Raw genomic sequence first — 14,353 nt, forward strand, 5'->3', positions numbered from 1 at the left:
ATGGGTTTAATTTTTTAACTGGCCGGCCGGCCATTGCTGGGCAGTCCTGGGGATGGGGAGTTTTGAGTTGAGGATGGTTTTGCTTAGATGTCTCTGGAGCAAATAGGCCACACATATGGCCGGTAGGCGCGACCAACAATTGGGGCACAGACACATGACATACATAACCCACAGACGGCAAGAGAGGGTCTCACGCTGACGTGCATTTCCTTGAATGTACGGGGAATGGGGTCAATGTCCAAACAATATGCCATCCTAACTTGCAGAGGGGTACAGATAGTCATGCTGCAAGAAACCCACCTGGCAGGCACAGAAATAGATCACCTCCGTTGTCGGTGAAGGGGACAACTATTTGCAACATCCTACTCTTCCTATGCACGAGGAACTCTGCTAAGGATAAGGGCAGGTGCTGCCTTTACAACCTCTCAATCCCAGATTGACAATGAGGGTAGATGTCCTGGTAATGGGTAGACTGATGGGTAAGGAAATCACGCTTAGGAGTATATAGGATCCTAACCACAACCAACTGGCCTTCTTCCGCACCCTATCTGCGCCAATGGGAAAGGTGGCGAGTAGCACAGTGTTGTTGGGGAGGGGGGGGGAGATTACAACTGTGTGACGGATGTTTTCCTAGACAGTTCTACCCCTCCTTTACCAAGTGCTCCTGCACATAAATTATCTGCTGGCTTTGCATACTGGCAGGGCAGTGGCTGACATCTGGAGGGTCCAACATAGAGAGGACCGGGACTACTCCTTTTATTCACCCCTCCACTCATTACAGACCAGACTAGGTGCCTTCCTTTGTTCGGATCAACTGAGAGGTAACATACACTTCACGGAATATCTTGGGCGCACGCTGTCAGACCATAGTTCCATACTACAAGGGCTACGAATATTGGCTGATAGACCACCGATTTCCATGTGGCATGTACAGCCAGAAGTGTTAGATGACCCAGCATATAGGGAGACGCTGCACAAGGCCATAACTGAATATTTCGCCACTAATCAGGGCACAACTACATCCCCCTTGGTGGAGTGGGAGGCATTCAAGGTGGTGATACGGGGCCACTGCCAGAGACAATCAGTGGGCATCACTAGAGAACTCACCACAGAACTTCACGCATTGGAAAAAAAAATACACACATTGGAAACCTCTGCGATAGCAAGCCCTACAACTTGCCAACAGCTAATAGTCATCAAGCAACAACATGGAGAAGTAATGGAAAAACTGAGATGCCACAATTATAAAACATACACGAGTAGAATCTATGCAGAAGAGGGTAAATCAGGTAAATTATTTCCTGGCTGGTCAGGTCTGAGGACCGGGGCTCCCCAATAACACAGCTAAAGACGGCAACAGCTGTAATAGGTAATTCAGACAATACTATGATAAGTTATATAGAGCACCCCTGAATTCCCCCACCCAACCCTGAATCCACCCCTCAGGCCCTGAAATGCAGAACTTCTTGGGTGGGCTTCCTCTCAAGGACTCTGGCCGAGAACGCGAAAGATGAAATAGGGAGACCGATTAAACGGCATGAGATAAAAGATATGGCGAAGGGTAAGACTCTGGGTAGCGATGGACTCCCTGTGGAGTTTTACGCCACTTATGCCACCCTGCTTACACCGAAGTTGGAGCTACTATATGCGGAGTCGCTACAGCTCGGGTCTTTGCCCGCTTCAACTCGTGGAGCCATAGTGGTGCCTCTGCCCAAGACATCAACAGTAGGGGCACCAGTCACAGCATTCCGGCCCTTATCTATGCTTAATATGGACTTTAAAATCGTAAGCAGGATCCTAGAAACCAGATTGCTTCCACATATGCAGGCACTTGTACACGAATACCAAAATGGTTTTATCCCTCAGCGGAGCACATTCGCTAACCTCAGGAGACTCTATTATGTACTTTATCACCCTGAAGTCACAAATCAAACAGCAGTTTGATAGACTTAGAGAAAGCGTTCGACTCCATACAGTGGGACTACCTGATGGGGGTAATGAGTAAGATGGAAATGGGGGGAGGACTGGATGAAGTGGGTTGCCCTACTATACGAGAAACTGACGGCGAGGGTTAAGACAGGCAATACTATTTCAGAAGAATACCACATTCACAGAGGAACCCGACAGAGATGCCTGCTATCGCCACTCCTATTTGCCCTAGCAATAGAATCAGAACAGAAAGGAAGAGGGCATCCAGATATAGGGCGTAGAACACATTATATCGCTATACGCGGATGATATTTTACTGTATCCGTCTAATGGTCGAGCAGGGGTAGAACAAGCAATGCAGCACCTCGAAGACTTTAGTGTGATATCAGGTCTTAAGGTTAACAAAACCAAGACCATCTGTTTCTGTGTCAGAGGGATTTGCCTGCTCCACGTGACAACCTGGCCGGAGCTACAATGGGCACCAGTGACCTTCAAATACCTAGGCATTCACATATACCATCAAATGGACAATCTGAAAGAAGGGAACCTAGATAGGGCACTGTGCTCATTACGCGGGAGCGTGACATTCTGGAGAACCCTGAGCCTGCCACTGATGGCTTTGGTGGCCCTCTCCAAGATGGTGATGTTGCCCTGACTACTCTATTATTTCGCCAATACCCCAGTGAAGTTACTTGGGGCATGGTTTAAACAGCTAAATAGCCTGCTCAGGGATCTGGTCTGGAATGGAGAAAGGCACAGAGTCTCACATAATAATTTACAAAGACCGGCAGAGTTGGGAGGACAGGGAGTTCCAGATTTCGAGTCATTATCAGGCGGCTCAACTAGAGTGGGTGGCTAAATTGATAGCTGAGACCGAGGATCGGAGCCCAAATCGGTTGGGACTGGCACCCAACCAGAATAAACTAATTGCTAAATTACTACAACAAGATACTCGACTGGTGTAGGAGGCTGGACTGGCTTGTAGTGAGTACCAAGGGGTACTTACACCTTGCACCAGGCCCAGGTATCCCTTATTAGTGTATAGGGGTGTCTAGCAGCTTAGGCTGATAGAAAAGGTAGCTTAGCAGAGCAGCTTAGGCTGAACTAGGAGACGAGTGAAGCTCCTACAGTACCACTAGTGTCATATGCACAATATCATATGAAAACACAATACACAGATATACTAAAAATAAAGGTACTTTATTTTTATGACAATATGCCAAAGTATCTCAGTGAGTACCCTCAGTATGAGGATAGCAAATATACACAAGATATATGTACACAATACCAAAATATGCAGTAATAGCAATAGAAAACAGTGCAAACAATGTATAGTCACAATAGAATGCAATGGGGGCACATAGGGATAGGGGCAACACAAACCATATACTCTAGAAGTGGAATACGAACCACAAATGGACCCCAAACCTATGTGACCTTGTAGAGGGTCGCTGGGACTGTACGAAAACAGTGGGGGATAGAAAAATAGCCCACCCCAAGACCCTGAAAAGTGAGTGCAAAGTGCACTGAAGTTCCCCAAAGAGCACAGAAGTCGTGATAGGGGAATTCTGCAGGAAAGTCCAACACCAGCAATGCAACAACGATGGATTTCCAGACGAGAGTACCTGTGGAACAAGGGGACCAAGTCCAAAAGTCACGATCAAGTCGAGAGTGGGCAGATGCCCAGTAAATGCCAGCTGTGGGTGCAAAGAAGCTGCTACTGGACAGTAGAAGCTGAGGATTCTGCAAGAACGACAAGGGCTAGAAACTTCCCCTTTGGAGGATGGATGTCCCACGTTGTGAAGAGTCGTGCAGAAGTGTTTTCCTGAAGAAAGACCGCAAACAAGCCTTGCTAGCTGCAAAGCTCGCGGGTAGGGTTTTTGGATGCTGCTGTGGCCCAGGAGGGACCAGGATGTCGCCAATTGTGTGAGGGGACAGAGGGGGCGTCCAGCAAGACAAGGAGCCCTCTCAGAAGCAGGCAGCACCCGCAGAAGTGCCAGAACAGGCACTACGAAGTGGAGTGAAACTGTGCTCACCTGAGGTTGCACAAGAGAGTCCCACGCCGCCGGAGAACAACTCAGGAGGTCGTGCAATGCAGGATAGAGTGCCGTGGACCCAGGCTTGGCTGTGCACAAAGGAAATCCTGGAAAAGTGCACAGGAGCTGGAGTAGCTGCAAAACACGCGGTTCCCAGCAATGCAGTCTGGCGTGGGGAGGCAAGGACTTCCCTCCACCAAACTTGGACTGAAGAGTCACTGGACTGTGGGAGTCACTTGGACAGAGTTGCTGAGTTCAAGGGACCTCGCTCGTCGTGCTGAGAGGAGACCCAGAGGACCGGTGATGCAGTTCTTTGGTGCCTGCGGTTGCAGGGGGAAGATTCCGTCGACCCACGGGAGATTTCTTCGGAGCTTCTAGTGCAGAGAGGAGGCAGACTACCCCCACAGCATGCACCACCAGGAAAACAGTCGAGAAGGCGGCAGGATCAGCGCTACAGTGTTGGAGTAGTCGCCTTTGCTATTTTGTTGCAGTTTTGCAGGCTTCCAGCGCGGTCAGCAGTCGATTCCTTGGCAGAAGGTGAAGAGAGAGATGCAGAGGAACTCTGATGAGCTCTTTCATTCGTTATCTAAGGAATTCCCCAGAGCAGAGACCCTAAATAGCCAGAAAAGAGGGTTTGGCTACCTAGGAGAGAGGATAGGCTAGCAACACCTGAAGGAGCCTATCAGAAGGAGTCTCTGACGTCACCTGCTGGCCCTGGCCACTCAGAGCAGTCCAGTGTGCCAGCAGCACCTCTGTTTCCAAGATGGCAGAGGTCTGGAGCACACTGAAGGAGCTCTGGGCACCTCCCAGGGGAGGTGCAGGTCAGGGGAGTGGTCACTCCCCTTTCCTTTGTCCAGTTTTGCGCCAGAGCAGGGCTGAGGGGTCCCTGAACCGGTGTAGACTGGCTTATGCAGAAATGGGCACCATCTGTGCCCATGAAAGCATTTCCAGAGGCTGGGGGAGGCTACTCCTCCCCTGCCTTAACACCTTTTTCCAAAGGGAGAGGGTGTAACACCCTCTCTCTGAGGAAGTCCTTTGTTCTGCCTTCCTGGGCCAAGCCTGGCTGGACCCCAGGAGGGCAGAAACCTGTCTGAGGGGTTGGCAGCAGCAGCAGCAGCTGCAGTGAAACCCCTGAAAAGGCAGTTTGGCAGTACCCAGGTCTGTGCTAGAGACCCGTGGGATCATGGGATTGTGCCAATAATGCCAGGATGGCATTGAGGGGGCAATTCCATGATCATAGACATGTTACATGGCCATATTCGGAGTTACCATTGTGAAGCTACACATAGGTAGTGACCTATGTGTAGTGCACGCGTGTAATGGTGTCCCCGCACTCACAAAGTCCAGGGAATTTGCCCTGAACAATGTGGGAGCACCTTGGCTAGTGCCAGGGTGCCCACACACTAAGTAACTTAGCACCCAACCTTTACTAGGTAAAGGTTAGACATATAGGTGACTTATAAGTTACTTAAGTGCAGTGGTAAATGGCTGTGAAATAACGTGGACGTTATTTCACTCAGGCTGCAGTGGCAGGCTTGTGTAAGAATTGTCAGAGCTCCCTATGGGTGGCAAAAGAAATGCTGCAGCCCATAGGGATCTCCTGGAACCCCAATACCCTGGGTACCTCAGTACCATATACTAGGGAATTATAAGGGTGTTCCAGTATGCCAATGTAAATTGGTAAAATTGGCCACTATTCTGTTAGTGACAATTTGGAAAGAAAAGAGCATAACCACTGAGGTTCTGGATAGCAGAGCCTCAGTGAGACAGTTAGTCATAACACAGGTAACACATACAGGGCACACTTATGAGCACTGGGGCCCTGGCTGGCAGGGTCCCAGTGACACATACAACTAAAACAACATATATACAGTGAAATATGGGGGTAACATGCCAGGCAAGATGGTACTTTCCTACAACTGGCAGCCGTCCATGGGTGGCATCGGGGGTACGAGACGAACGAGGAAAGTCCTGAGATACACTCCAGCACTGCCACTGGTAGGACTACCCCATGGGAGACAAGTCCGTTACTTTACTGAAAACCAACTAAAGGTATGGACGGAGGCGGGGTGACCGCGGCAGGAGACAGCTTTGAAATGGGGATGGTGATGCCCTGGGCTAACCTGGCAGATAAATTTCACATCCCACCTGGGCAATTCTTGTTATACGAAGCACTGGTGAATACTTTCAGGGACCTATGGGAAACACGGCGAGAGAAGCCCCCGCAGCACCAGGTCATGCACACACTGATGACCTTAGGCACTTCCACGAGACAGGTGACGTGGATATATAAGGCGCTAACTGAGATGAAACGATTACCTATGACTGCACTCAAAATCAGATGGGAAGAACTGCTAGGGCATGATATCTCAGATCCAAGTTGGGACAGAATCCTGGCATACCCTCAACATATATCGTGCAATACTAGATTACGATACTTACAGTTTAACTACCTACACATGACATATCTTACCCCACACACAGACTACAGGTGATTTACGGGGGAGATATTAGACATTGCCCGAAATGCCACGCATTAGATGCTGATTTCAAACACATGGTGTGGGAATGCCCAATTATCCAGGAGATCTGGGAGTTAGTTGTAAAACGCCTCAGGGATCAGATAGAGTGGGCACCACCACGGACAAGGGTGGCATGCTTGGTGGGAGATTTCCCTAGACCTGCTAGGAACAAGGTGGGTACAAGGTTCCAAGACCTGGCTCTGGCCCCGGTCAAGTTTAAATCATGATGGCATGGCAATCGAGCACCGGGATCAATGTGGAAAAATGGGCAAAGGAGGTCACTAAATGTGCTTGAGTTGAAGGACGGATCCTGCGCTGAGAGGATGCACAGGGCACAAGACACAGACCTATGGCCGAGCTGTGGCAGGAAGTGTTGAATAGTAGGGAAATGCCATCAACGCTGGAACGGAGAGGAGAGAGGGACACCATGGGGATAGAGAATGTGACAGACGGGTCAGACCAGGGTGGAACATAGCTGGGTTACTTTTAGACCAAGAAATATGGTGGGGGCAACCGATCAAGAAATCACAGGAGGGAACAGACATTACACCGCCACGCATCACCTGTACATAAACAATACATTACAAGGGGGATGGATATCACGCAACATGGAATATGAAAGACCCACGCCACATCAGGATTCAAAGCATGACAGATGGTGCCATACAACCAACAAGCCCCCACACATACACCTGCAAACACAGAAAGAAGGGAGCTCCAGAGACGTTTGAGTTAAGTATGAGTTTATGTTAAATTGCAAACAATTGAGGAACATGTGTTGCCCCCCATACCTGGGAACCTGGCAAAAAAGCACAGAAAGAGCCATGCAAATCACAATAAGAACAGTAGCGAAGAAATGTCGATGCATGCTTATATTGTGTAGCACAAGAATGGAGTTATACTCTCAAAATCCTGGAACCAAGATTATGTTTGATAAAGAAAATGCAATAAAAATAGCGCGGTACTCCTCACATTCAAAGGACACTTGAAATATTGAAGAGGAGACTGATTCGCAAGAAAATGTAGCTCACAACATATTTTGTACTTGCACCTGTCTCCAGAGAGTAATTTTCTGTTCAAACAAGTCATCTGGAGCAAGCAGTGTGTGGAATTATGAGCTGGCATAATTTCCGACATTTCATATGTAACACAAAGTTGAGTGAAATATGCACATTACGTGAGTGTAAGAGAAAATTCTGAACACGCGTAATGAATACCAGCAGGAAGGGGAGATGGCATTGCGTAACGGCCAGAGCTGCCGACTTTGGATCTGAGGAACCAGGTTAGTCTCAGCGTTGGCTTAACATCCTCTGATTCTAGGCAAATTGCTTAATCTCCCCACGCCTATGAACATGTCCTGGTTTAACATAACTGGTGCCCATGTAAATTGCTCCAATACCTACTGGTTGAGCTTGCGCTAAGTAACTTGTTATTCAATTTACCATGCGTTTCTCTTTTACATTTTTTATATGGTCAAGCGAATGGGTTTGACATCATACTACAACACTCATGTAAAAATATCCTGAAAATGCTCTATCTTCACATCGTACAAGACCAGTATCGTCTTGAGTCAGAACGTTTCTAGGTGAGACCCTAAGTCGCTGTTTTGATATAAAAAACGACAAGAGAGAAAACAAGGAAATGCTAAATGTTGGGAATGGCCCTTTTTGCAGGGTTATCCCCAAACTTTTTGCTTTCCTCCTATATTTTCTGGTCTGCTTTTGCTGGATTATTGTCTTGCACACTTTACCACTGCTGATCAGTGCTAAAGTGCAAGTGACCCCTGTGTAAGTTGTATTGGTGATTGGTTTATCCATGATTGGCACATTTAGCTTACTAGTAATTCCCTAGTAAAGTACACTATGTGTACCCAGGGCCTGTAAATCCAATGCAACCAGTGGGCCTGCAGCACTGACTGCGCCACCCACATGGGTAGTCCTGTAACCATGTCTCAGACCTGCCACTGAAGTGTCTGTGTGTGCGTCTTGCACTGCCAATTTTACCTGGCAAGTGTACCCACTTGCCAGACCCAAACCTTCCCTTTTTGTACATATAAGGCACCCCTAAGCCAGGCCCTAGGTAGCCCCATGTGTCTTATTTAAAAGGTAAGACATGTACTGGTGTGTTTTACATATCCTGGTAGTGAAATACTGCCACATTTGTTTTTCACTATTGTAAGACCTATCTCTCCCATAGGTTAACATGGGGACTGCCTTTAAATTTCTTTTAAGTGCAGTTTCCCATTGGGAGCAGATGAGAGTTGGAGTTTGGAGTCTCTGAACTTACAATTTAAAATACATATTTTGATAGAGTTGTTTTTTAGATTGTCTGTATGAAAATGCCACTTTTATAAAGTGGGCATTTTCTTCCTTAACCATTTTGTGCCTCTGCCTGCCTGTGGGATCCATGTCTGGGTCAGACTGACAGTTGGGCTGTTTGTGAATTCCCTCTAGACAGTGACCCAAAGGAGCTGGGGTGTAGCCTGCATATCCTGATGAGTCTCCTAGGCTACAGTGGGGAGGAAGGAGCTGACAACTGCACCTGAAAGGGCTGTGCCTGCCATCACACAATGCAGTCTCTGGCCCCCTAAATTGTGTCTGGGGCCAGGCCTGGGCAAGGCTGGAAATTGTGAACAACAGAGACATTCCTTTGAGGTTTGCCTACTTCAAAGGCCAGAACTGGTATAAGTAGTGGACCCAAAACCTCATGCTTTTAGAACACTTCTGGATCAAGAGGAACCTCTGCCAAGGAGAAGAGCTGAAGGAAGAATAATGCCCCTTTGGTGTGTGTGCTTTGCTAGGTTGGCCTATAGTTGCTGCTTCTGCCTTAAAGAGGACAAAGACTGGACTGTGCTGTGTATCCTGCTTGTGAAGTTTCTTCAAGTGCTTGTGGTAGAGCTTGCCTTCTGTTGGAAGTCTCAGCGATATCAAAGGCTTCAGCTTCATCTGCCTACAGCACTAGGAACTGAGTGTTTTGTGCTGTAACAGAAGAAAAACCACTGCAACGCCGTCAATGGCGCTGTTGACTACACCATGACCTGCAGAGCCATTGCAGCTGTTCCTCGCATACCACTTATAATTTAGAAGGCTGCACACACAAGAGCTTAAGCCGTGTCTCAATACAAGTGTTAGGAGGAGGGGTACATCATGGCAGATCTGAAAGAAAGACACTGGATTCTTGTGAGTATCAAGGCTGGTGGAGGGAAGAGGATAGGCCATAAAACTTCAGAGTATGGGAACAGTGTAGGGAGGAAACACAGAATTCCAATGGTGCGATCAAAAGAAACTGTGCTGGTTAGAGGGTGCATACGTATGTTATATGTGCTACAGCTGCATTTTTAGTGACAAGTAGTCAAATGCATCTTTTTAAGAATTATTGCTTGTGCCAAGAATGAAGGTAGATAACAATATATAAAGCTACTGTGTTAATTGGAAACGAGATAAGAAAGCATATATGAATTTAGTCTATAAAAGACTCTGTTTGCAAAAGTTGAGTGGAGTGTGGTTTCAGTTACAGAACTGAGCTGTGCTCCCTGCCGTATTATTCTTTTATAAATACTCTATTGCTACCAGAGTTGTGTCACTTCTTTATTCCTGAAAACTCGACTACAATACACAAGTACTCCTATGTCCAAATCCTCCAAACCTGGGTAATTCCAGAATCCTGGTAGAATCATGAATCCGACCCCTGCCGGGGTTTCGTCTCACAGGAAACTTCAATTATGTGCCCCCCCCCTTGCGTCCTTATGTATAGTCTGGCATGTTACTACCACCTTCTTTTTCACCCACCATCAACATCTATCCTCAGTAGTTGTTTCAAAGCAAACAATTTAAACCTTCTGGTTTAAAAATGGCAAATATGAGTAATCAAGCATATCCAGTTAGGTAGTCACCAATCATTGGAGTCCCTGCTGGTTTTTCTTAGTGACTCCTCATCAAATGCAGATTCTGCAAACACAGCTTTTCAGGCTCTGCACTTGCCTGTCCTACACCACTGCTTATACCGACCTTCTCGTATCCTGCAGCCAAGTAAAATTGGCAAGCACCCATACTCTGCACAGCTTCTTTCTTCGTTGGAGTCTTTTGGGGAGGGGGAGGAAGAGGAAGAGGAGGGTCTTTCTGTTGCACCTGGGGAAACATCTGTCAGCGCTTTAAGGCCCAGGCCTGATCGTACCTTGTCGAAGTCCAGTTGATTCAGTCCCTGCCCAGGCCTCATTATCGGTGGTACAGAAGTGTGCACTCCCCTCCACTGTTTTTCTTAATTTTGAAGGGTATAGTAGTACATAAAGAATATCATGTTTACGTAGTAGTAGTTTAATCTCTAGAAAGGATCTCTGTTGTCAAAGGACTGCAGTCATGTAGCCTGAGAATATGTTGACCATACCATTGTCCACTACCCATGGTCAGTGTTGTCGAGCCATTTGCATTACTCTGTCTCTATCTCTGTAGCTGAGCAGTTCGGCCACCGCTATTCAGGAGGAGGGTTGGGCTCCATGCACAGCAGGGCGCCCGAGGACCCAGTGCATCCTTTATACCGCCAAAAGCTTGAAAGGTGTCCTACCATATATAACCGTCGACCAGTCAGATTTCTAGAAACTGTTTTATTTCCTTTTATGTGGTTAAGCTTGTTAAACAGCTATTATTTTCACTCAAGCATCATCTGCTGTCCTCTGGAGCTGATGCACCGTTTATGTTAGTCTGTTCATCTGAGTTGCCAGCCCCTGTACATATAGGTGAAAGGTAGTCAATGTAGATCTATAGTCTGCGACTCTGTCCCTAAGTTTCTTATGATATGCCCTCAGCAACTTAACATCCACTGCCACCGTCTTCGTTTCGAGGGCAGTTTTAATTTTAAAGACAGCCTGCAGGATAGTGTCAAACATTTCTGTATGCCATTTTAGTGTGGCTTCCTTTGTCTTTAGTAGGTTATTTCCGTCTTGGTTTCCTTCTACTTGAGGTTTTGGTGCTGACTACATTTTCTAGGCCTTTGGTTTGACCATAATGCCTTAGGCCCTTAGCAGACAATTAAGTGGAAGTTCAAAATAGCACCATTGCTTCGTGTATTACATAAGAAATACAACGAAGGGCACACTGTCACTCTCACAGGGCGATCAATGATGTATTTCATCTTGTCAGCACACTAGGTCTTAAATTGGGGGGTGGGAGGTCAATGATATATTATGCAATGTTCTCATATCTACACCCCACAGAAGTTGCCTATAAAACAATTTTAGGTTGTCAATGTCCACAGGACCCTTCCGAGACAGCCTCCGCCTTCTTTGAATATAAAGTGAGTGGTACAAGGCCAGATCAATAGCAGTCACTGCTGCACCACAGAGGTGAGCCATAAAGGGTGAAGGGCAGGTTGCCCCAGCTCAATCAGCATCCCCCTCACTATCCCAGCTCAGCCTCCTAGGTCTGCACTCAATTTGGGCCAAAGGTAGGGTGACCAGGCATCCCGGATGTGCGGGACAGTCCCAGTTTTTCGCCAGCTGTCCCAGCATAGTTTGGCAATTTGGGGTCAGGTCCCGGATTTGAGTGAGGGTTGACTGCAAATAGTGGATGCAAGTTTTAGGTGTTAGAAAGTTGTACTTGTTAGCAGCTCTTAATAGAAAGCCATTTAAATAATATATTTGACACTGGGTTTAAAACATTACTTTTTATTTATTATCTTAATGCAGCGCCTGTGTTTCTATATTGATAAGCGCAATCATGCTGTGCCCCTCGGGTGACTGTTGACTTAGTCCTTGTATTTTTTTGCAAAATGTCCCGGTTTTTGGTTTTCAAAATCTGGTCACCCTAGTCCATGGATGCTCAAAGTGTGGCTCGCCCACCCCTAGGGCGACAGGAGCACTGGGCTGCTTTTACTCGACTCAGTACTAAAAATGAAAAAATATTAACTAGACAAGCAATCATTTATTTCAAGGTTAACTGGCCTTAAAGAAAGGAAGTAACCAGGGAGCCCTGCACTTCATTTTAGTAACAGGTTCATTTTTAAAGACATCTTGCTGCAAAAATGTAAAAATATTACAGTCGCTACAAAATTCATAAAGTGTATTTAGTTAACATGCAGAACGTTTTCAGCTAAGTGCAATTTATTATATCAGTGCATTGAGAATCTTTAATTTAAAAGTTATAGTTTTCAAGCTTGAATTTAGACGTATTAATTCTTTCCCCGCCCCTGAAAACAATGCCAATAGTGAATTAAAAAGGCAAGTTAGTCAAGTGTACTTTTTGGATAGCCTGGGTTTCTATTATACATGAACAAAAATATAGATTACTAATTCAAACACAGGAGCAGGTTTTGTATAGCGCACACCCTGAAATCATGTTTTTCTAAGTCCTCCTATATGTGGTAATGAAGGCAAAGGAGGGAGAGTAAAAATAATCAACTGCCTACGATCACACAATTTGGAAAGTAGGGAAGTCGGGATTAATCCCAGGTTTTCTTGTTTCAATTCCGCCAAAGGATGTATATCTTTTGCTTTTTTTTTTTTACACTTACCTTACTGTCAATACCTCCATCCCACGCGCCCAACCGCCACCTAGCTGGCATCAATGCGGCACTAGGGCACATCACAGACCAAATTGGAAAAATGTTTGAGAGTACCAAAGGCAAGCTCATCGCAGCAGGCAGCCATTCCGCAGCTCTACCTGATGCTTGCCTTATGTCCTCTGGTCGGGAACCCTTTCGCACTGGTGAGAGCGCTGCCGAGCTCAGTTACTGTAAATGCCTTACTGATCGATAAGCGGCAAGCAGACTATACTTGTCCCCTCTCTCCCACTCTAATCAGTCCCTAGGGACCACACCACCACTCAATCTGGTTTCCGGGGTCCCGCAGCGGGATAAGCCCACCAGTCGGAGGTTCCTCCGCCTTTTCATGTAGGATAATCGGTGCGGAAGAAGACACTAGTTCAAAGTCTTGCTGAAGTGTGTCTCACTCTATGGTGTTTCAGGCCAGGAAGAGGAACTTCCTTATGGTAGTTTTAGATCACATTTACTTTTCAGTCCCGAGAGTTTTAGTGCCGTCTTAATATCGGGTGAATATCAGTCAGAACAAAGCTTTGCGAGTAGGTGATCAAACACAAGTGTTTCATAAAAATTTGGCAAGGTATTGCCATTGCTGCCATAAATTCGAAGCCCAGCCAAGCTAGCCAAAAATAAGCCATAATTTCTTAACCAAGAAGGGAAAAAACACAGAAATAATGCTGGGCATTTTTTTGTGTTAAGTGCATTTATTTTCTAATTTCACATGCAGGCAGAATTTAAAGTGATGCATATCCACATTAGCTTTTGAAGGGACCCCAGAATTACTGGTTGTAAGTGCTTGACAGATTTGATGTGCACCTTCATTCAGGTAAGAGTGGTCTTGCTCTATAAGAAGAGTATTTTGCACACCCATAGGTACCGAGACACACTGCAAGGGCCTTAGTGTTTGAGAAACAAATAACCTTCATAAGGAATACAACTGTTTATCACAGAATGCACCACTGAACATACTTTTATAGGTGGAACAAGAAAGAGCTTCTTTGGAATTGATAATTTTCACATAAAAAATGAATTGATGTACCTGTTTGTGATGTCCTTGTGAGCCACCAGATTCTGCAGGAAGGCCTGTAGCCCCAGCTGTCTGTCCTCCAGAAAGTCATGATCATAGTTGTCCTTAAACCATCTCTTTGGCGGAAGTGATAATCGAAAGCCAGGAAACATTTCTTTTAACTATCGATGTAAAGAAACAGAATAGTTTTAAGTAAAAAAGCAAGTTTAAATAAACACACCCAGAGGCAAAATAGATGAACAAGCATTGGCAAAGCCAATAGGTCTTACCTATGGAAGAGCTATTGGGTTTGCCAATGCATTTTAGGA

The 14,353-nt window shown here is 46.2% G+C and overlaps 1 protein-coding gene across 3 annotated transcripts in view; it reads right to left on the reverse strand.

The window, feature by feature from the left end:
- SNX16 (sorting nexin 16) overlaps window positions 1-14,353 on the reverse strand; it is a 155,178-nt gene that overhangs the window by 76,634 nt on the left and 64,191 nt on the right. For all 3 annotated transcript variants that reach the window (XM_069220421.1, XM_069220419.1, XM_069220420.1), the window contains exon 4: window positions 14,058-14,206. In XM_069220421.1, coding sequence (XP_069076522.1) covers window positions 14,058-14,206 — 149 coding nt within the window. The remainder of the gene's footprint in view (window positions 1-14,057; window positions 14,207-14,353) is intronic.

This window comes from Pleurodeles waltl, chromosome 2_2 (genome assembly GCF_031143425.1).
Source record: "Pleurodeles waltl isolate 20211129_DDA chromosome 2_2, aPleWal1.hap1.20221129, whole genome shotgun sequence".
In the NCBI taxonomy this organism is placed as follows: Eukaryota; Metazoa; Chordata; class Amphibia; order Caudata; family Salamandridae; genus Pleurodeles; species Pleurodeles waltl.